The sequence below is a fragment of the Dioscorea cayenensis genome, chromosome 2, assembly GCF_009730915.1.
Source record: "Dioscorea cayenensis subsp. rotundata cultivar TDr96_F1 chromosome 2, TDr96_F1_v2_PseudoChromosome.rev07_lg8_w22 25.fasta, whole genome shotgun sequence".
Classification (NCBI taxonomy): Eukaryota; Viridiplantae; Streptophyta; class Magnoliopsida; order Dioscoreales; family Dioscoreaceae; genus Dioscorea; species Dioscorea cayenensis.
In genome coordinates, this window is record NC_052472.1 from 722,699 (window position 1) to 746,593 (window position 23,895).

General features: G+C 37.0%; 3 protein-coding genes across 4 annotated transcripts; 1 reads left to right on the top strand and 2 right to left on the bottom strand.

Moving 5' to 3' along the window:
• The first annotated feature begins 1,590 nt into the window (after positions 1 to 1,590).
• Positions 1,591 to 13,515, top strand: LOC120277550. The gene is made up of 10 exons (XM_039284413.1): positions 1,591 to 1,710; positions 2,523 to 2,887; positions 2,998 to 3,114; positions 3,623 to 3,702; positions 5,048 to 5,472; positions 5,955 to 6,133; positions 6,380 to 6,465; positions 11,936 to 12,069; positions 12,416 to 12,712; positions 13,129 to 13,515. The coding sequence occupies exons 1-10, from the start codon at positions 1,692 to 1,694 to the stop codon at positions 13,317 to 13,319; spliced, it is 1,893 nt and encodes a 630-aa protein (XP_039140347.1). The 5' UTR covers positions 1,591 to 1,691; the 3' UTR covers positions 13,320 to 13,515.
• Positions 13,516 to 13,884: 369 nt separating this feature from the next.
• On the bottom strand, positions 13,885 to 17,899 carry LOC120276346 (zinc finger BED domain-containing protein RICESLEEPER 2-like). 2 transcript variants are annotated; one of them, XM_039283080.1, is made up of 3 exons: positions 17,498 to 17,899; positions 17,217 to 17,335; positions 13,885 to 16,154 (listed from the first exon to the last, which is right to left on the bottom strand). In XM_039283080.1, exon 3 carries the CDS (start codon positions 16,136 to 16,138, stop codon positions 14,111 to 14,113), a length of 2,028 nt encoding a protein of 675 aa, XP_039139014.1. In that variant the 5' UTR covers positions 16,139 to 16,154; positions 17,217 to 17,335; positions 17,498 to 17,899; the 3' UTR covers positions 13,885 to 14,110. The 2 variants fall into 2 exon arrangements, with proteins under 2 accessions (XP_039139014.1, XP_039139007.1); XM_039283073.1 differs by lacking the exon at positions 17,217 to 17,335 and having other exon boundaries at positions 17,498 to 17,898.
• Positions 17,900 to 18,078: 179 nt separating this feature from the next.
• On the bottom strand, positions 18,079 to 21,841 carry LOC120277257 (zinc finger BED domain-containing protein RICESLEEPER 1-like). Its single transcript, XM_039284022.1, has 2 exons — positions 21,604 to 21,841; positions 18,079 to 20,373 (listed from the first exon to the last, which is right to left on the bottom strand). Exon 2 carries the CDS (start codon positions 20,355 to 20,357, stop codon positions 18,327 to 18,329), a length of 2,031 nt encoding a protein of 676 aa, XP_039139956.1. The 5' UTR covers positions 20,358 to 20,373; positions 21,604 to 21,841; the 3' UTR covers positions 18,079 to 18,326.
• Positions 21,842 to 23,895: the final 2,054 nt, after the last annotated feature.

The window sequence follows — 23,895 nt, forward strand, 5'->3', positions numbered from 1 at the left end:
AATAGTGTCATGAGTCTCATCACCTAAAATACAACAAATTAGTTATATGCAAGTGTTCTTTAAATAATCTCCATATCTTGAGGGTATACGTAATACGATAATCCATATTTAAGTGACCAGTTTCAAATTCTAAATCTCATAATTATTCCTAAAAAGTATATAAAAAAATTAAAATTCTAGAGTTTACTAAAGTAAAAGACTTTGATTGTAAAATGATATCATCTATCAATTATACAACTATTTTTTCTTAAAAATATTAGTTAAAATTTAAAAATTTTAAAATTAAATAAAGAAAAACGTATTACCTTGTGAGCTTCATGATTTAGAAACTTAATATTTTTGGCTTGTTTGGAATAACATGATCCTCACACTCGATTTTTAAAAATTTTTTAAAAATGTTTTTTTTTTTCTTTTTTTTTATTATTTTTATTATTTGCATTTTAACCTATATTTTGTTTTTAAAAATAATAGAATAGCCTACTTTTGGTTTTCTAATCTAACATTTTCAAAAAATGTAATTATTATTATTTTTTAAACCTATTTATTATAAAAAAATATTATTAAGAAAAAGCATTTTAAGCATTTTTTTTAACTCATTTGTGTTTTAATTTTTTATAACCTTATTTTTTAAAAAACTTTTAACTTATTTGAATATATATATATATATAATTTTGCTTCCCATTTATAAAAAGTTTTTCAAATATAAGAGCAATTTGAGAAATCAATAATAATTTTCATTTTATTTATAAATTTGTTTATTTGAATAATTTGTTGTAGTTAAAACAATTGCATTGAACTATAAATTAAAAATATATACATATTTTTACTCTATGATGAGCAAGAAATTATATAATGCTCATGTTATCTACATAAAGAGCATGTATTATGTATAATAGAATCAAAGTTTCTATCTGTATGCGTATGTTTGTGTTTGATATTTAGTCATCCAACGATACATTATCTTACATGTGATGTGGAACAATCTTTGGTTCAAAACTTCAGAATATGTTACAAAAACTGTAAACTCCATACTTGATGGAAAACAACCAAGATTTAAAAAATATAAAATTATATTTAAATAAGTTTATATTTTTTAAAACAAGGTTTTATAAAATTAAAACAAAACTAAGTTTTAAAAAATGTCTAAAAAATACTTTCTATTTTAATAGTAATATATTTTTAAAATTAAATGGGAGTTTTTAAAAGATTAAAATGTTAGAAAAATAACAAATTCTTTAAAAAAAAATATTGGATTAAGAAAAATAAAAAAGAAGCTACCTCAATAAGTTTTTTTTAAAAACAAAGAGTGAATATGCAAAAAAGCTACGTTTCTTTTACATTTTAAAATTATCAAGTCAGGATGTAGCACTGTTTGGGCATTAATTTAATTACTTTTGGGCTATTTTAATATATAAAATTACTAAGACCATTTTTATAATAATAAACAATAGCTTATAAAAAAATTATTATGAAATTTATTTTATCTTGAATTTTATTAAATTATTATGAATTTCAATTTTATAAAAAAATTTATTATGAATTTTATTTCATCTCAAATATAAACATAAACCCTAAAACCCTTCTCCATCTCTCTCTCTCTCTCTCTCTCTCTCTCTCTGTCTCTCTCTCGCTCGCGCGTTGGTTGGAACGCTGCGAACTTCACCGGCGCGTGGAGTGAGCTCCATTAAAGCATGTCCAAGGATTTGAAAGGTTAGTATTTTTTGTTAAAAGCTTTGAATCTTTTGCTTATAATCTTAAATAAGATGGTGATCAGGTGAGTTGGTGATAATTGATGCTTGTTATTAAGTTTAAGAAGAATAACATGTAGAAAAGAAAGATGAAGATGAAGATGAAGATAGTGATGATAGAGAATAAGGGGATTATTAGGATGCATTGGTGGTAAGCTAAATTAGGAATGTATGCTGTTTACAGTGGTGTAATAAATAGAAGAAAGCAATGCACAAGAAAATAAAAATAAAAATAATATAATATAATATATATATATATTTTTTTTAAAAAAAAGAGAACCGGGAAAGATGGTGACTTGATGATAATACTAGTAGTTATTGGTAAAATTTAACTTCCATATTTGATATTTTAAAATTGAGTGATTTTTTTGAGTCATTGGAGAACATAATCAGCTCATATGGAGTAAACTAGCCTCTTTTCATATTTTCTATAAAAGATCAAAAGCGTCTATGTTGCCTCATATTTTTGCATTAGAATATTGGATGTGACAGAGTTTTTGAGGAAACACCTGCTAGTCAATCAGAAAAAGAAATCAGAAGCTATATTATAGGATGTGCCATCTCCAGTTTTTGTTTCATCAAGATTGAAATTTATTGAAATTTTGATGTAAATAACAATTTTTAGGCATGCTTAACTGTTTGTTTTTCCTGCATATCTGGTTTATTTTGTTGGAAGTTGTGAATATTTGTCTTTTTAATTTTCAAGTTGTGCAGATTTGATGATTTTTCAAAAATTTTTGTCTTGTTTTGATTTTATTGGTGCTGTCATAGCAGATAGTAAGGTTACAATAGCTTCTTATGCAAATGTTTCTGTGAAGATTAAGGTAGAGGAAGCAGAAGGGGAAGAGGAAGAATATGATAAAGGCCAAAATTGTGTGAATAGTGATGTCCAAAGACATGATTCTGGTAATATTATTGCTGAAAGGCATTCAAGGAAAATCCTTGGCCCTTTCAGGAAAAGATTGACTAGAAATGTTAGAGGGAAACCTTTACTTAGTATACACAGGGCTAGGTTGAGTAGTTTGCTTATGAAGTTGACGAAGATGCATAGTTGGAAGGAGGCCAGTGGTGTCGTAAGCATCCTGTTAAAAGGGACCCCTCGTGGTTACTCGCTGATTGACGATGACAGAAGTTTCTTGGTATGTCATGCTAATTTTTTTTTTTATTGGAATTTAGCATGTTTTTGAAGTATCAGTTTATAACTTGCTATTTCATACTGCTGTTGTAACTTTGTTTGTGTTTTCTCTAGGTTGCTATGGAGCTTCATAGGCAGTTCAAAAGCACAAGCCATTACCAAACAAAAATCAGGCAGTTATTTGAAATAAGAATGGATAGGCTTATCTGGGCAAAAAAGTGCCCATATAAGGTAACTGTTATTCTATTCCTATGATAAGGCTTTACATAAGTGTTTCTTAGGCACAAACCATTACCAGGAAAAAAAAAAAAAACTATCCATTTATTTGAAATAAGAATGGATAGGCTTATCTGGGCAAAGAAGTGCCAAATATTGTAACTGTTCTTCTGTCCCTATGATCTAGCTTTAGATAAGTGTTCTTATTTCTATGTGTTCTTTGTTGTGTTATCATATAGAAATATGCAAAGGTGAGGGATATGTGGATACATTTGAATTTAGGAAATCCTAATATTATTTGCATCTAAGGTTCCATCTCAGTGATCGATTTCTAGGTTTCATTGCAAACCATTTAGGAAACCCTATCATTATGTGCATCTAAGGTTCCATCTCAAAGTCTTACTTCTTATTCCTCATATCTGTTAAGAATGATTTAGAATAGAAGTTCTCTGATCAATAATAAGACATATGCATAGGCCTTTGTATGTGACTTTTGTCACTGAAATCTCTTAATATTTTGCAGAAGCCCTCAATTCAGCTGGAGTTGGCTCTTTTCTATATTTCACAAGGAAATATCCAAGAAGCTCACAACATTACAAAATCGTATGGTGCTTGCTAATATGGCTAGATCTGCATTTCAGTTTGTTTTTGTGTTGTACTTATTCATTTGCTCTTATTATCCATTGGATATATGCTAAATTAAGCTTTGATGCTGTTCCTTTGTATAACCTAGAATATGTGATTTTTTTTTTCTTTTTGTTGACTCGATGGCTAAACTTCAAGTCTGCTTTTACCTCATTTAGTTAGCTGTATGTTTTATAAGAACAGTTTTAAAAAAACTTTTTACATATAATTTAGGACTTTTTAATAGGATCTAAGTAAACAAATTAGTCTATCTTGCTATGAAGTAATCCTCCTAAATTTGTAGCTGCCTTGTAAATAATTCTGATTGAATTTTCTGCTTCCTGTCTCATGCTGAAAACCTACAGGTTCCATTAGATATTTTTGTTGCGGACATGCCAACAACTCCATCAGTTTATCTTGCAAGCTCATCAGAGTTTCTTGCAGAATTAACTGCTAGTCTGCAAAATATTACTAAGAGCTGCGAGGGACCAAAAATCAAGTAAAATTTGCTTCATAAGATGCCAATGAATGGTTTTAAATTTTCTTGATGCTGCTTCTTCTGTCATGAGGATTAATTTTTTCTAGGAAGATGGAAGTTCATGATTGCCTTTATTACTATAGTGGAAATCCAACACTCGTAAAGCACTAGCCACCTCATCTTAGCATTTGGTTCTGCTGGTAGATGCTCGATAAATATGATGAGAACTTCTGGGAATTATTCCCTATGCTTGATTTAATTCTGTGAGACTGTGATATTTAGTCATCGCCTAGCAAAAGCGTTTAATATGAGTAGTAAAATAACCTCTCATTGTTAAACTTAACAATGCACCACTACTTCAAGTTATGAAAACATATATAATATATCCTACTGTGCTTTTGGCTCAATACTTTTTTTTTGAAGTTTAAGAGTATCAATTAGGAAATTTTATGTGTTGTCTTTTCTATACATGAGTGATAATATTGGAAGTTCTAGCAAGTTCATACTTGCAGGAGCACTGTATAGGCCATTCTTCTTTCTTATAAGTAGTATTGGTTTTAAATTTGATTTTTTTCCTTTGCCAGGGGCCAGGGCATACCCTGGAATGGCAGGAATGTAGCAAAAAATTGTAAACTTTAATTAACAGGCAGTTCTGTTTTGTTGGCTAAAGCTCTCTGATGAGTTAGAATTTGCTTACACTTGCTCATAAACAATTTTCTTCGTCAGATTTATGTTATCTGTTGGCTCAGTTTGCAAATATAATGAGAATTTCACATTAGTATAAGGATTAATTTTGCTAAAGTTCTATGATGAAGTCATGAATGTGTTGGTGAATTTTTTTCACAGCCTGGTTCAAGGTTCTTCTGTCATTGACCCAAAAGTAAACCTGATACACGGGCTGATATTGTATCAACTTTGGTATTCTAGTCTTCCTGGAGAGATGCAGATCAAGGGCTTTAACAATCAGATGGCATTTGATACCCATAACATGCCATCCAATGGATGTGATGAAACTGAAATATTCGAAAGTTCAAATGATCATTATGCTATTTATAACAAGAATAGCAATACCTCTTCTAGATTTGCTTCTGAAAGCTCAGTTGGCAATGGCAAGGTTTTTCCTGGTTGCTGGTCTGATGCCAAAAAGAAACCATTTCAAGATGCTTCACCAACCCCTCTATTCTATATGGAGAGATCTGAAGAAAACAGTGTTCCTGGGGTTCCTGATACTGTTCATAGGTTCTTGAATAAGTCCATTTTCTTTGCACATGGTAAGTTCTTAAATGATCACTTTCCTGCTCCATCATATATTTCCTTAATATTAATGATTAACTATTTTATATTTGGGAATCATAAATTCATGGAGTTGGAATTGTGGAACGTTTTTAAAATGTGAAATTAAAATAATATTAGTATTTGTTTTAGTAATATTATCATTAAGGTCATTATCTTGTCATTTCTAGATAATGTATTACTGTCATAGAATAACCACTGAATAGTTTTCTTATATACATGTGATACATAGACAGTATGATTACCACATTTGCTCCTTGCTCTCATGTCAATTTTCTCAATTGTACAAGTTTTGATTTCATAGTTGTATTAATGCTATAAATTTTTGCTCTTTGGTCTTTTCAATTTTTTGAATCTCATTGAGCTGCCAAAACTATTTTTCTGAAGCTTGACTTTTACTTTTGTTTTTCACCATATGTGAGACTAAGAGTCATTATTGATAATAAATTCTTTACCATAGACAAGTTGGATGCAAGTTTACTGCCTTTAAAGCTGAAGCACTCAAGCATCATCTGTGAAGACTTCATTCACTCACATAGAAGGTCCATTAATGAATATTATGAGGATGCTGTGAAGAATTTGCAGCTTGCTCTTCATTCAACTCCTCCCTTATTTGCAGCCTTACTGCCTCTAGTACAGGTAATATCTTTAAAAATTTGCTTTAAAATAAAATTAAATCATCTTGAAGATGTAATGTATCTATATTATATTCTCTAAGGGCATCCAGGAGAGTGCAAAGAATTATTTCACTACATAGAAATATTGTCTTTACTTTGTATGACCTAAGGCTTTCACTGGCTTATTCTATTCATTGATTACCATTAGAGTCTCTTTTCTTATTCGACTAGAGCATCTCCATTTGAAACCAAATTGATTTGTTACCAGATTCTCTTGCTTGGTGATCGAGTTGGAGAAGCATTTAATGAACTTGAAGAATTTTCCTGTGATAGAGATATAGTGCTTGTTTACAGGTATGATCATTTTGACTCTTTTGCTTCATCTCTTATGACAAAAAATCATAATAATAATAATAATGATGATGATGATGATTATGAATTTATGATGATGATGATGATGATGATGATGATCTTTTATGTTCTAATTAATTTTCTAAAATGAATTTTCACCCTATAAGATGGTTACCTGTCTGAATCTTCATCTGTATGACTTTGTGCTTGTATTTCCCAGCCATGCCTATGATAGGTGTGAGAATAGGAGAAATAATTTGTATATTTCATTAGTAAAAGAGTACAAGGATATATATAGAGAAATACTAGGGTTTTGTGTATGGGCCCAGTATAGCCCATTAACCAAATATAAACTATAACATAACTCTAACACTCCCCCTCAAGCTGGAACATATATATCGAGCATGCCCAGCTTGTTACATAGATTACTAAAGACTTTAACATTTAAACCTTTGGTGAAGATATCCGCCCGATTGCTTTCGAGACGATCGGGTATACTGAGTAGAGATGACTCCCTTCGAGTACCATATCACGAACATAGTGACAATCAACCTCCACATGCTTGGTACGCTCATGGAATGTTGGATTATTTGCAATGAAGATGGCGGCCTGGTTATCACACAACATCTGCATAGGTATTGTGATAGGGAATCCCAACTCAGATAGAAAAGACTGCACCCAAACCATCTCACAAGCTGTCTGTGCCATCGATCGCATACTGCTCGCACTGATCTCGAAAACCACATTCTGTTTCTTGCTTCGCCAAGTAACCAAGTTTCCACCGACATACGTACAGAAGCCCGACGTAGACTTTCTGTCTTCTCTATCACCAGCATAACCCGAGTCAGAATATGCTGCAACGTCTAGGTGACCATGATTTTTGTAGAGAAGACCTTTGCCGGGAGCTCCTTTAACATATGCTAGAACCCTCAGAGCACCCTGCCAGTGAACTTCTCGTGGCTCATGCATAAACTGACTCAGGAGTCCAACTGCGTAACATATATCAGGACGAGTAACAGTTAGATAAATGAGCTTGCCAATCAAACGTCTATATTGACCGGGATCTTTGAGAAATGGGGAAGATGTCTCCCAAAAGGGTGGTGACTGCTCAATTGGTGTATTCTCTGGTTTACAACCCAATTAACCAGTCTCCTCAAGTAAGTCCAACACATACTTCCGCTGTGAGAGCGTCATCTTTCCTTTGGCATATGCAAACTCAATACCAAGGAAGTATCTGGGTCGTCCCATGTCTCGTGTAACGAAATGCTTCATTAAATGCTCCTTAGTTCTCTGAATTCCCTGGCGATCACTACCCGTCAACAAGATGTCATCGACATATACATAAGTACAACACAACCCGGATGAAGTGTTCTTATAGAACACGGAATGATCCACATTACACTGCGAAAACCATCTGCAAATCGCAATTACACTCGAATTTGTCAAACCATGCACGAGGACTTTGTTTTCGGACCATAGATCGCTTTCTTGAGTGGGCGGACTAGATTCTCCCCCTAAGCAACATACCCCGGAGGTTGCTCCATAAACAGTCTCAACTAAGTCTCCATAGAGAAAGGCATTCTTCACATCAAGTTGAAGAGTGTCCATGATCGATTCATAGCTACCGACAGTAGAATGCGAATGGAATTCAGACGAGCAACTGGTGAAAAAGTCTCAGCATAATCAACACCATAAGTTTGAGTAAAACCACGAGCCACTAACCGGGGCTTTGTAGCGATCAACCTGTACCATCCGCTTTGTGCTCGACGAGAAGACCCATCGGCAAGTGACGATGTCGGCATCGCGAGGCGAGACACAAGCGCCCATGTACCACGAGATCTCAAGGCTTCCATTTCCTCATCCATTGCCGTTTGCCATTGTGGAAGCAAACGCGCATCCTGGTAGTTCCTGGGAATTGACTCAGCAGACAAGGAAAGAGCAAATGTGCGGAAGGACGGGTGAAGATTATCATAAGAAACAAAAAGGGAGATGGGATGTTTAGTACAAGAACGAATACCTTTGCGAGAGGCAATGGGAAGATCAAGAGACAGATCTGCATGATCCGGGGAGAGGACCAGAGGGGGCGGAGCTGGCGTTGGTACACGTTGGCGTCGATGATAAACCTGTCTAAAACGACCAACATCTGTATCCAATGGAGGAGCGTCGCACTAGGCATAGGCACAGCGGAGGGGACCAGAGAGCAGGGGATGGGGAGAACAATATCGGATGAGCGTAGTTAACATATCGTGAGAACTTGAATCAGAGAAAAATGATTGAGACTCAAAAAAAGCGTGACATCCATGAGACACAAAATACTTCCGACTAGTCGGATGAAAACAACCCAGTATCCACGTTGGGTGCGGGAATAACCAACAAAAAACACATTTAAGCGCGCGACGCAACTTGTCCAAACTAGGAGTTAAATCCTGAACAAAACCAACACAACCGAAAACACGAGGGGATAAGTGAAACAACTCGGTATTAGGTAGAAGACGACGTAAAGGAACCTCTCCCCCTAAGGGTGCAGAAGACATACGATTAATAAGATAGACTGCAGTCAAGATAGCATCAGACCACAAATACATAGGAACATTACGCTCTACCAAGAGAGTGCGTGCAACATCCAAGATGTGACAATGCTTTCTTTCAGCTACTCCATTTTGTTGAGAGGTGTGTGGACAGGTGGTTTGATGAATAATCCCAAAGGACGCACATATAGAATTTACAGCAGAAGAGACAAATTCTAAAGCATTATCGGTGCGAAGACATTTGAGAACAATGGAAAATTGATTTTTTATTTCCAAAATGAATTTTTGAAGGACATCAGCAATAGACCGACGGTCTTTTAACAAATATACCCAAGACACTCGGGAAAAATCATCAACAAACACAACATAGTAACGATGACCCAGAAATAGACGCCGACCTTAGAAGGTCCCCAAACATCACAATGAACTAAATCAAATAACGACCGACTAGACACTAGAGTAGAACGCTTTAAAGGTAGCACGATGATGTTTACCCAACCCGACACGACTCACATTGAAACGACTCGACCCGAATCCAAGGCAAAGTTTGTCGAAGACGACTAAGAGAAGGGGTGACCCAATCTAGATGCCATATGAGTGATGACTCGGAGTCGAAAAGCAGATCTCGCTAAACCACGAGGAATATCATCACGCACTAACGTATATACGCCCGTCACCACGATTACGCCCCAAACCAATCCTCTTCCCTGTCTGCAGATCCTGAAAAATACGGTGAAAAGGGAAAAAAATGATACACTACTAATTCAAATGTTTGGTGATCGCGAAACGGATAGCAAGTTGACGGGAAATTCGGTACATAAAGAACATCATTTAGTCTAAGCCGAGAGGAAGCTCGCACAACTCCCTCTCCGGACACTAAAGCACGATCGTCTCATCGGCGAATTGCCACGGAATGAAAAAAATAGATGGAGAAAGATTTTTGGAAAAAAAGGATTTTTGTACTGCTATGTGAGAAGAGGCCCCGAGTCGATAATCCGGGAACTGTCCCCTCGAAGCAAGAAAGGCATTACCCGAGGAAACGAAGAAGAGGCGTGGTGTGAGACGCCGTGCTCAGTAGTCTCTGGGAACCGCAAAGTCGACCGAGAGATAGTGACAAACTGTCGAAAGACTAGAAGTGGGTGACGGATCGACCACCTCGGTACTAGCATTGGCCATCTGCGGGCGACCATGCTTATCCCAACAACGATCCTCGAGTGTGGCTCGGCCGTCGACGGAAGGTACACACAAACCTATTCCGAGAATCACCACGGCCGACTCCTCGACCACCACGAGAGGAGCCTTTACCACCACGCCCACGAGAAGCTAGCAAAGCGGACTGATCAGAGGACACAACGGGCGACGGAGATGTGGATGTAGAAGACAGGCGAAGCACGCGAGCATAGACAACAGCAAGATCAGGCATTCTCTCAGAACTCAGAATAGAGCCCTTCACCTGGTTTTGCATCTCAACGGGGAGCCCGGAAAGATATGCGATGACTGCGACTTCATTCCGGTAACGACGAAGGGTGGCGGATCAAAAAAACTAATGGTCGGTAAATATCCGACTCATCCAACAGAGCTACGGATGCGAGTGAAGAAGCGAGGGGCGAGTACGATCGCCTTGACGGGTCAGAAATAGCTTGCTCATACAACTCAAAAACACGAGAGATATTATTTTCATTTCCATATGTCAATCTGCACATCTCCCAAATTGCCTTTGCAGTAGTCAACATCACCACACTTCGGGCAATATCCGGCTCCATACTACCGGTCAACCATGAGCGCACTGCAGCATCCTCAGCAAGCCAATCAGCATACTTGGCATCCTTCGAGTCCGGCGGATTTGCCGTGAGGTACGACGATTTCTTATGAGCCATAAGGAACTGCTCAAAACTCTGCGCCCAAAAAACATAGTTCCTTCCATCCAACTTTTGCGAGGTACAATGGAGATTCTTAACTAAAGAATCATGAAACGAAGACATGACGACGACAAGACAAATCCTTCAGCAACAAGACAAGGGCATCACTGGTGAGGGCTGAGGAACATCACCAGGTGCCCATAGACCAACGAGAACGGCAAGAGATGAACAGCGGCTGGTGGTAGAGGTGGCGGCGGTGGGTGGAAGACTAGGGTTTGGAGTGGCGGCGCCAGCGGCTAGGGTTTAACCTAGAGCTCTGGTACCATGTGAGAATAGGAGAAATAATTTGTATATTTCATTAGTAAAAGAGTACAAGGATATATATAGAGAAATACTAGGGTTTTGTGTATGGGCCCAGTATGGCCCATTAACCAAATATAAACTATAACATAACTCTAACAATAGGCATGCATTTATGAGATATTAAAAGCATCTAAAGTATGACTTTGCAGTATTCCCCCTTGACAATTGACCTATTAACTATCATGCATGAAAGCATAACTCTTCGTATTCCCCTTGACAGTTGATCTATTATGCATGGTGAGACCTCTATACGCGACATCTTTTATTGTGATTTCGTCCTGTTCTTGATATGATTATGAGGTTTGATAGGAGGAATGATCATCGTCTTTCTGATGAAAAATGATGATGATGACACACTAGGAGTCTTCATCTGCTAAACAAAGTGTGTGTGTGTGAGTTATGGTTATTTCTTGCTCCCGTCTATGTATGTTGGTATATTTAAGGTTTATTCACTTTGATAAAGCTGGCCAGAAATCATCACATTGGGGTGTGTGTGCGCGCATGCTTGGATAAAGTTGGTAAGAAAATTACCTTGGGTGTCTAGATGTCAACTTTACTGTTGTCAACAACTGTGGGTTATACTATTGGATGAAACCTTGTAACCTCACGTTACTTTTCATGCCAATTGGCACAAGTATCGCATTTCGAATTTATTTTGTTCTATCTCTTATCTTTGTTCCATGTTTCCTATTAATCATGTTGTAATGTACCTTCATCTCTCAGAATAAAGGCTAGACTTTTGGAGTGCTTTTGTAGCAACCAAGCTAGTTTGATATCTAGCTGCTATGAGAATGTCTTGAGGAGGGATCCTACTTGTAGTTATTCTTTGGAAAGGCTGATCAAGATGCACAAAATTGGTTTGTGTCTATCCTTGAACTTCTCTTTTGCACAGGCTTTTACATGTCGTAGTGTCTGTATTCTTTCTCTCTCAGGATTTGTGATAAATATCGCTATTGGTTTTATACTGTTGTTCCTTCCCTTACTGTTTTCATTGATGCATTGTCTTTTGGCGGACGTCATTTACTACATATTCTCTCGGTTAACTTATGATAAGGTTATGTAGCTTGCTGCACTTGGACATACTTGGTGTTACCAAATTATGAGATGTGTAACCTTTGTTGGTTTACTCAAACATGTCTATTCTCTTGGTTAAAATTGTATGATGAATTCGGTTTTCATATGAATTTTCTTTCTTTTGTACAGGAAGCTACAGTACATTCCCACTTTTAGAGATGATTGTTCTAAACCTGGATGCCACCCCTGGGAATGTTAATGTGTGGGGAGAACTTGCTTCATGCTTTCTCAAGCTTGTAATGACCATGAATGGTGATTACGAAGATTGTAACTCAACTAATGAAAGAAGTATAAAAGATGCTTCACATAAGAATATTCCAAAAGCATTTGAGGAGAGACATACAAGGGAATCATGGAAACTTCGTTGTAGGTGGTGGGCAACACACCATTTTAGCAGGAAAGCCTATATGCAGGATCTTCAAGCTGGTAAGAAAGATATTTCCATGGTGATATTATTTTTGTGCTGTGTTTCTTGGTTTCCATCAATCATCCAACCTTTGCAAACATCATACTGTTATCAGCATGACCTTAATCAGAAGAGTTCCGATTGTATCAAGAGAGAAAATGATATAATTATAATTATCAATCCTAAATTGCACAGTGATGTTTAAAGGAGTTTCTATCATTAGAATAATCACTCTAAAACCACCATCCTTGTCACAATGGGTCTTTAACCAAAGTTCTTTAGTATGTTCGTTTGGATAAGAGGACCAGCTGATTATGTTGTTATAGTAAAGCCTTGATTGGTGCCTTTCTTGCATGACTCTGCTGCTCCTTGCACACTTGCAATTCAGTTTCTTTGAAAATAATCCAAAGTTATGTGACTATGCTGTCTTTGACAGGTGCTTTGAAACTCTTGGCATCAAAAGCTGCCTGCGCATCTCACTTGTATGGTCCCAGGTGTGAATTTGTTGTGCATGTTCTTAGCAGCCTAAGAAAGGAAGATAGTATTGACCAGATCACAGTCTTAAGCCAACACATTCTGAACTCGATGAAGTTGGCTCATCTCTTGAGTGATGCAATTATTCTGTAAAAATGGGGACACCAGAACTTTTAGTTAAATGATGCTTGTTCTCATAGGTTCTCTTCTTCCCAGTATGTGCCAGTTCTCTGTTCTTGGGTTATACATATGACCACCAACATTTCATGTTTTGTTGGTTTTTGTCATATGCCAGCAGGGCCATGTACATATTATATTTCAGGCTTTAAAGAGAAATTTTCAGTTCCAACTTCCATTGTCAGCTCTTGAGAATTAATTATGATCTGTATATTTCAGAGGGGTGATAATTGCTCATTAATATGAAATTTAGTTATTTTTTTCTTTTTATCCATCCATCATTTGTTGTTCCGGGGGGTTATGTGTGTGTGTGTGTTATTTGTTGTTCTCTTTCTCATTTGAAAGCATGCTTTTAATGGAGGATGGAGAGGGTTTGTTTCTTAATAAGAATTGGAATAAATGAACAGTTTGAAGCTTTTTACAGTAATGAGGTGAGACGTGTGGACCGCACTGATGGTGATCACTTTAATTAAGCACAGTAAAGAAAAAATGGAGAGCTGATGATCAATTGTAAGTCTATAGCATTAAAAAACCAGACAGGTGAAGAAGCAACGCATTCAAGTAAAAGCACATCAAGCAATTAAACATGTTTCAAGTTACAGAAAAGACACATATGACCCATAAACTGAAAAATAAAATAACTGAAAAATAACTCTAAGACAACATGTCCTACCGAGCAAATTGAGTCCAGATGAGTAGGATTTCCGGAACTTATTTAAGAATTTAACAAGTCACTGCGCAACTAACTCTAATATTTAATGCTTCACTTAAAATTCCATCTTGACAATGGCCGTTGATGATGGTTCTGCTACAGGTGGCGCAAACTGCAGCCAATCTTTTGCACAGAAAAGAGCCTCCACAATGTCTGGGCGTAATGAACTCCGGTACTCATCAAGCATACAGCTTCCGGTCCCTGCTGCAAATATTGAGGAGCCTTGACTGACCATGGACACTGGTATAGCTAAGACATCCCGTGCCATCCTGGACAATGTCGGATACTTGAGATTGTTCAGCTTCCACCAGTTCAAGATGTCAAACTCTTGGATTCGTGGGACAAGGGCCTCCTCTAGATATTGATCAAGTTCAGACTTGGTATGCTGAGTAACTGCAGTTTCAGATATAAAAATATCGAAATCAAGTAGTCCATCTCCTGCAGAAACCGTGATTGTTGATTGGTTGTTGTCATTATTGCCATTGGTGACGTTGGTGTCACCTTCTTGTTCTACATAAGCTGGGGTCAAGGGAAGTGGCTGGGCGACGTATTCAAGGTAGAGCTCATGTATGGCATCATTGACCAACTTGACATACCTAGCAGCATCTTCACCGTATATTTTGGAGAAACTAAACTCCACCAGTTTTAATTTAAACCGAGGATCCATCACTACTGCAATCGCCAAGATGAGGCTGCAATCTTTCCAATATTTGTCAAACTTTTCGTGCATCTCCTTGGCAATGCCACTCACCGTAGCATCCTCATTTCTTGTGGCATTGATCAGCTCTACTTGAATCTTCCATGCTTCCTGGAAGAAAATGTTTGCGGTTGGATCCGCTGCCAACATAATAACATTTGCAGAGTCATAGAGGAGCTTAAGGAATGAGCAAACAATGTCCACTTTCTTCCAGTCCTCAGCTGACGGTGCCTCATTGTAACTATCATCACATGTTTCCAAACAAGCAAAGGCTTGTTTGTAATCCAATGCAGCCACAAGCATGAGGTATGTGGTGTTCCACTGGGTGGCAACATCAAGACACAGGTTATTTGTGCTGAAGATTTCAAGCTGCAGAGCAATCTCAGCAAATTTTTCTTCGCGTGCAGGTGAAGCCTTAATAAACTTCACACTTTCACGGATGTTGTAGATGATCCCATGAATCGAAGCCATCACATCTTGAGCAACAACATTCAGTATATGGGCATAGCAGCGAACAACAAATAGCTGACCCTTGAGCATCAGTGAGTTCTTGTTGGTCAGATGGTCTCTGAGATTTGCGCTGTAAATGTCATGCGAAGAGCAGTTGTTATCCAGAGTGATAGTAAATAATTTGGTCTGCATATTCCAATCTGAAAGACATATCCCAATGGCCTCACTAAGAGCATTCTCAGAATGCGGAGAAGACACCATCATGAAGTTGAGCATTCTTCTGTGCAACCTCCACTCACCATCAATAAACTGTCCGGATAAACATACATATCCAAGTGTCTGACTGGTAGTCCAAAGGCTAATGGTGAGGCTGAATCTTCCTGGCAGGTTCCCTAATATCTGCATGAGGCTTTGCTTTTCCTTCTGATAAACTGACAAGATTTCGCCTTCAATATCATTGACGCTTGCCATCCTGAACCGAGGCTGAAGGCTTTGAGCAAAAGATACGAAACCATGGTGTTCAACTATGTGAAGTGGATACTCATGCAAAATTATCATCTTTGCCAGATTGACACAGCTACTGTCCTGTTCAAACAGTGCACTATTCCAGCTGGAACGTCTGTAACGCCTTTTGGGTGGATCAGTTGCATTCCCATCAGTTTGTGTACCAGGGAGCATAAGTTGCTTCTTGTCTTGATTTTTTATTTTTGGACAGGAACCCAACGCAATGTGCCTTTTCAGATGGCTGGTACCTGCTATCTTTGTACCACTACTATAGGCGAAGGTTTGCTTGCACAATTTGCAACAAGCCCGAGTACAACCACCAGCCACAGCCTCAATAGTAAAATGCTCCCAGACTAATGACTTCTTTCGCCTGCGCTTTGAAGCCGGTTGTGCTTCCGTAGTTATTGGCTCCGTATCACTGGCTCCTACCATTATGAATGGCGTTGCTCTGCAACAGCAGAAACGATTTATGCAGCATTATCAGGGGATAGTGATAGCATCTCAAATTGAAATAATACCTTATCAGGAGTCACACAATTTAGGTTCAACCAATCATAAGCTTTATCATACTTGAAAGAATGAAATTTCAAAACCGGTTGAAGTAGTCTTGAAAATTAAATGCTCTCTTCATCATAGCATAACAAAGGGCACAGATATTAATAATCACAGATATCTATCTTCACAGGAATAGGTATCTTTAGCATTTGACACCCTAAAGAAAGAAGTAACCTCATTCCCATAATGACTGATACATGTGCTAAGCGCTTAAGACTACAATTTCTTGAAAGTAAAGAAAACTTCTGCAGAAGTGTTTCCTCCAAGATTATCATGACAATGACAAATACAATACTATAGCTTACTATTATACACGTAACAGAGATGTGATTTAAGTATGTCCCCTGCTTCCTTCCTCATGGCAATGTTTGAAAAAAAAAACCTATGCATGGAAGAATAATTTAAAAAGGTTCAGAATGTTGGCACTGTATTTAATTTATAAACACATAAAAAGATAACAACCTATAACTCTGACTAATCCAAGTAAGAGGAGTAAAATGGAATAGTTTCAAAAGTGTCAATCTAAGAAATGTGAAGACACCTCTCGTCCTTAATCCTGCTACTGTAAATGCTACAATAATGCCATTTCAACCAAGCTTGAAAATTGGAAAAACTATTATACCAATCATCTATTCTTTCAAAGCAATTCTTATACAGAATCACTTCACAAACATCAAAATTGCAGCCTTTCTACATTATTAGCCAAACTAAAAATTAAAACAACAGAAGCACAGTAAATAAATGGAACAGCATGAGTGAGTCTAATATCACTACAAGCACTAAAATTTCAATACGAAAACAAATAAATCGTTGCAAATCAAAAAAATAAGAGCCATCAAATTTGCTATCAATTCTTAAAACCAGCGATTCATGTTGAACAACAAATCTGATGTGCTTGGGCCTTGGGCTCAAACGGGCCCAACAAGTGGGAAAAAAAGCTAGCGTTTGGGCTTACAGAACAAAGCCCAGTAGTGATCACTGTAATTCCCCAAATCCGAGAAATTCCTGCCATGAAGACGGGGATCTGAAGCCCAAAATCTCTACTTGAAATCCATCACAGGAAAATCTTGAATCCTGATCTCGTTATCGGTAGAGAAGATCATCAAAGTGTGAATTTTGTGGGGAAAAAAAAAAGAGTTCAAAATCAAGGAAACACACACGAAATCAACGAAAATTCCGACAATTACAGTGCTTAGATGCAAGAACAGATAAAGAAAAGATGGATCTAATTCTTACCAGAAAGAAAAGCACGAGAGGCCTCCGATAATCTCCAGCGAGCCCTAGGGTTTTACAAGGAAGAAGATCGACTGACATGGATGAATAAATGTTTTTCCACCTATGATTTATCGGATTGTTTAGGAATTTTCCTCTTTCTTTTCTCACCCGAAGAAGGGGACAATCGCGATGGAACTAGCGTTTCAACAGAAACGGAAACCCTAGGGAAAGGGGGAAGGGAAGGGGGGAGCTGGTGGGCGGCGAGGGAGATTGGAGACGACGAGAGGTTTGGCATGGGCTCTCGATAGCCCACTGGGCTTAATAAGCAGTGGGCCACCACCTAACTACAGGCTGGACCTCAAGTGGGCCCTTTCTTTCGGTTACATCTTCTTGAATGGACTGTGATTTTAATTTTCAATTGATATCTTTGTGCTACCGGGTTGGGCCTTACATTTATATATATATATATATATACATGTATTTTTTGTGTATAAATGTGTGCGTGACTCATCATTCTGTCTCTGTCCACAAATTTAATTTTTGACAAACGTAGTTAATCCTCTTTTCCCAAAAATAAAATAAAATAAAATAACCCAATTGAAGAGCTGCCAATTAACCAGAACATTTAAATAAGATAAGCAAAGCTATTCTTTTTCAACAATAATACCCAAACTAAAAGAAGCGAAACATTGAGCAAATGAGAATCAAGCAGTGCGTCCAAATTTGATACAAATACGCACCTGGCCCATACTGCAAATCTAATGTACTGAAAGAATTAAGAGAAACAGGAATAAATAAACATAAGATTGCATGTCCTAATAACTAATTTTTTAACCGGTTATACTTTGGTCTAGTATTCCATCTTAACGGTAGAAGTTGTTGATGGTGGCTCTGAGACGATTGGTGAATACTGTATCCAATCTCTCGCACAGAAAAGCGCCTCCACAATGTCAGGACGAAGCGAGCTCCGGTACTCGTCAAGCATCCTGCCTCCAGTCCCTACCCCAAATATTGAGCAGCCTGGACCAACCATGGACACTGGAATAGCTAAGACATCCCGTGCCATTCTGGACAGTGTCGGATACTTGAGATTGTTCAGTTTCCACCAGTTCAGTATGTCGAACTCTTGGATTCGTGGGACAAGAGCCTCCTCTAGATACTGATCGAGCTCTGACTTGGTATGCAGATCCATAGCAGTTTCAGAAATAAAAATATCAAAGTCAACAAGTCCATCCCCTGCAGAAACTGTGATTGTTCCTTGGTTACTGTCATTGTTGCCATTAGACATGTTGGCACCGCCTTCTGGTTCTATGTAAGCAGGAGTCAGTGGAAGAGGCTGCGCAACATATTCAAGGTAGAGCTCATGTAGCGCATCACTGACCACTGTGACATACCTTGCAGCATCTTCACCGTATATCTTTGGGAAACTAAATTCCACTAGCTTTAATTTAAATCGAGGATCCATAACTACCGCAATTGCCAAGATGAGGCTGCAATCTTTCCAATATTTGTCAAACTTCTCATGCATCTCCTTTGCAATACAGCTCACTGTGTCATCATCATTTCTAGTGGCATTGGTCAGCTCTACAAGAATCTTCCATGCTTCCTGGAAGAAAATGTTTGCAGTTGGATCCTCTGTGGACATGATAACATTTGCAGAATCATAGAAAAGCTTAAGGAACGAGCAAACAATTTCCACTTTCTTCCAGTCTTCCGTGGATGGCGCCTCATTATAACTATCATCACAGTTTTCCAAACAAGCAAAAGCCTGTTTGTAATCCTTTGCGGCTACAAGCATGAGGTAAGTAGTATTCCACTGGCTGGCTACATCAAGACACACGTTATTTGTGCTGAAGATTTCAAGCTGCAGAGCAATCTCAGCAAATTTTTCTTCACGTGCATGTGATGCCTTGATAAACTTCACACTTTCACGAATGTTGTAGATGATCCCATGAATTGAAGCCATCACATCCTGAGCAATAGCATTCAGTATATGGGCATAGCAGCGAACAACAAATAGCTGACCCTTAAGCATCAGTGTGTTCTTGTTGGTCAGGTGGTCTCTGAGATTTGCACTGTAAATGTCATGCGAGGAGCAGTTGTTATCCAGAGTGATGGTAAATAGCTTGGTCTGCATATTCCAATCTGAAAGACAAATCTCGATGGCCTCGCTAAGAGCATTCTCAGAATGTGGAGAAGCCACCATCATGAAGTTGAGCATTCTTCTGTGCAACCTCCACTCATAATCAATAAACTGTCCAGATAAACATACATACCCAAGTGTTTGACTTGTGGTCCAGAGATTTATGGTCAGGCTGATTCGTCCTGGCAGATTCCCTAATGTCTGCATAAGGCTTTGCTTTTCCTTCTGATAAACAGATAAGATTTCTCTTTCAGTATCATTCGCACTCATCATCCTGAACCGAGGTTGCAGGCTTTGAACGAATGATACAAAACCAGGGTGTTCAACTATGTGAAGTGGGTACTCATGCAAAATTATCATCTTTGCCAGACTACCACAGCTAATTTCTTGCTCAAACAGTGCATTATTCCAGTTGGAACGCCTGTAGCGCCTTTTGGGGGGATCCATGGAATTCCCATCAGTCTGTGCACCCGGAAGCATAAGTGGCTTCTTGTCTTGATTTTTTATTTTGGGACAGGAACCCAAGGCAATGTGTCTCTTCAGATGGCTGGTGCCTGCTATCTTTGTGCCACTACTATACGCAAAGGTCTGCTTGCACAACTTGCAGCAGGCCCGAGTGCAACCACCATCCACAACCTCAATTGTGAAATGTTCCCAGACTAATGACTTCTTTCGCCTGCGCTTAGAAGCTGGTGGTGCCTCAGTACTGATCAGCTCCATGTCATTGGCTCCTGCCATTTTGAAAGACAAACCTCTGCAACAGCAGAAAGAATAGATACAATTAATTTTATCAGAAATCAAAATCATTTCAATCCAACTTATCTAAGCTCAAACATCAAAACAAGAATTTAACCACCTCCAATCTTAGCGCAAGTAATATAACAATTTACATGTGATTGACTTCCTGAAATTAAAAAGACAGTTAAACAACAAATATTTGCAGATGTAGAAGTTAATATTTTGAGCATTTTTAATCCTCATTCCAACATTGTAGAATTACAAGAGTTGTTACTTAGCCGAGGTTTTCAGCTATGTTCTTGCAATTCAACTCCTAAGTCCTAACAACTACATAGAGCATCTGAAAAAAAATGTCCATCTTTCAGATAATCATGACAGGAACAACTCAATGGTATAGGCCACCACTATACAGTATACACATAACAGACAGATGATTGAATCATGATGCAGTATAGTATTCGTTTCTAGTAAAAGAGTTTGAAGGATAACAATTCACAGAAAGTAAAGAAGGAAAAACAAAAAACATGATACTGATGCTGGCGGTGTTATTAGGCATGAATATCAATTGAGCAGAACAACATCTTCACACTACAGAGGCCATGATTGAAAAGAAAACATCACAAGTTCAGCTATGAATTCTGATCAAACTAATTGTTGCATGAATGCAATGTCAGCAAGATCTGTCTATTTAGGCAAAGGAATTCACATTTGGAATAACACGACAAGCTTGAAAATTTGTGGATATTTTCTATTCTACTACATTAGCAAAAAAAAACAAATCAAAACAACAAAGAGCATCATGAACCAAATACCACAAACAAGAAACATGCATGCAATTTACTAATATATATAATGATAATGTTGAAAGTTGGAACATCACGATTCACGACACAAGTCAACCCAATGGGCTCAGGCATTGGGCTTAAATTGGGCCTGGAAAAACAAGAGAGCTAGGGTTAGGGCCCGAAGCCCAATTATGACTGAAATCCCTAAATTCCAGAAATTCCAAGCATGAAGAAGGGGATCTGCAGCCCAGATTTGAAGAAGAAGTTCATTATCTGAAGCCCAAGTATCTCTCACAAGCTCAATTAACATTGGAAAAAAGAAAAGTTTTAATCGAGGTAATACAACAACAACAACAACAACAACATCAAAGCAAAACCCTTAACAATCACATAAACCCCGCAAAACTAAAAAAAGTAAAAAAAGGGGAAAAAAAAAGATAACAGATTGATCTAATACTTACCAGAGAGAATCTTCAACTTAAAAGGAAAAAAGGCTGATATCGATCAATAAAGATTTTTGTATTCCCGCGTTATCGAATAAATTTGGAATTCCTTTCCACCGAGAACGAAGATGGGGAAGGGTTTAGGGTTTCGTAGGAAAAACGAAACCCTAGGGGAGAAGAGGGAGGAGCGGGCGCCGGGCGGGATTGAGATTGGGGACGAAGAGAGATTTGGGCGTGGGCTGTGAAGAGAATGAACCCAGTGGGCTTGGCCTTGGATTAATAATAAGTGGGTCACCAGTGCAGACTGGACGGATAGATGATCTCACGTGGGCCTACTTGATTTCAAATTCAATGGGTCGGATCATTTTGTTATTCTTATCCTCGGCCTGTAAACCACTGGACCCAATATTTATCTTCTTTTCTTTTCATTTATCGACTTGATTTAGTGATTATCAATTCGGAATTTAAATTATATTAGGAAACAGCCTGAAGATTTAAAATAAATAAAAAAAAGTGACAAAGAATACAATATTATTTATTTATTTAATTATTTGAGAAATTTCAAAAGCTCAAAACCTCAACCATTTAAATGTGAAAGTGGTCGTTGGTTTGTTATTATTTTAATCAAAATCTGATTTTATTGTAAAATTGATAGAGGTACCAACGTAGACCTGACCGCGGTTCGGTTCGAACCGTAGAACCAAACCGGAACCGCCACTATTAGAACCGAACCAGAACCGTATAAAAGGTTCCGGTTCCAAACCGGAACCTTAACCGGAACTTTAAGGTTCCGGTTAAGGTTCTTATGAGTTGAAAACCGGAACCTGAACCGAACCGGAACCGAACCGCCGGTTCCGGTTCTATTTTTTATTTTTTTAAATAAAATATATATATAATATAATTTTTTATATTTTTTAATTAATTGGAATTAAATTATTTAGAACCCAGAGCCGGGAGCCGGAACCATATTGGAACCGAACCGAGAACCGGAACCTTATGACTATGGTTCGGTTCCGGTTCTATAGTTTATAAAACCGGAACCGGCGGTTTTGAACCGGAACCGAACCGGAACCGAACCGTGGTCAGGTCTATACCAACGTGTTATAAATTAAGATTTGTTATTTTGTGAAAAGAGTTGGTGAAGAGCTTCTCACAGTTATTTGACAAATGAGATTTATCTTTATCTACTTTTATAGTTGTTTTGTCCAAATACACTCCATATTAGAACAATAAAAATAATCACTCATTTTTTAAAAAATAAAAAAAAAAATATTCCGGTATAATTAATCACTCATTTTAAAAGAAATTAAAAATATAAGAAAAAATAATTATTAAAAAAAGTTTGCCTTACTCTTCAAAAAAAGAGAATACTACGATTGTTTAATTGGTTATTATAAAATACAAAATAAAATAAATTTCTTAAAATTTTTATTTCTTTTAAAAATTCATAACTATTAAAAAAACCTGAAATACATGTATACGTACCATAAGAAATTTTTTTTATAAAATACATATTTTTTTTAAAATATTAAATATATTCAAAAAAAAAAATCAATAACATTGCCATTTTTTATTCAACTTAATAAAAGAAAAAACATTTGATAAAATTTGTTGACAAAAACTCTTGATTTTCCATTCGAAAATTTTTATAAAGACAAGACTGCCTCTCTTTCCTGCAAATTAAAATTTTGTAATATATTATATTAAATATCATGTCAACTGAAAGTTAGTTTTTTGAAAAACAATAAATTATAAGTTGTTAACCCATTGTAAAACAATAAATTAAATAAAGTGGAGAAAATTATAAGTTGTGCCATTTTTTGAAATTAAAGACAAACCATAGTTTATCAATCAAAAGTCTGCCACATATCCCACTTTACTGTTTTTATGCTTATAAGTCCTTTGAAAAATAGATGCAATTCTGTGTGTTGTTGGTTTCTAATTTCTTTACATCTACCCTGATTACGGATATGATTTATTTAATGAATACAGTAAAAATATTATAAAAATGATTTTATGTTTGGTATTTTTTAATATATATGTCACAAATTTACTAGGAACTACACAAATTACACTATTAGAACTACGCTTAAGTTATCTTTTATTTTAAAACTCAGGCACCTATATAGACCCTTGTTTATATGTAATGTAAATGCTTTTAATTCAAAAGTATTTAGATTTATATTTAATTTATATGTATATACATACAAATGTAGCTTTATCTAGAGATGTTTGAAGATTTTAATTCAAAATCATTTAGATTTATATTTAATGTATATGTATATACATACATATATAGCTTTATCTAGG

Coding starts and splice junctions, on each gene's coding strand:
- LOC120277550 (XM_039284413.1), top strand. Junction 3,115..3,622: donor CAAAAAAGTGCCCATATAAG/GTAACTGTTATT, acceptor AATATTTTGCAG/AAGCCCTCAATTCAGCTGGA. Junction 6,466..11,935: donor GATATAGTGCTTGTTTACAG/GTATGATCATTT, acceptor TTCATCTCTCAG/AATAAAGGCTAGACTTTTGG.
- LOC120276346 (XM_039283080.1), bottom strand. CDS start 16,138: ATGGTAGGAGCCAGTGATACGGAGCCAATAACTACGGAAGCACAACCG.
- LOC120277257 (XM_039284022.1), bottom strand. CDS start 20,357: ATGGCAGGAGCCAATGACATGGAGCTGATCAGTACTGAGGCACCACCA.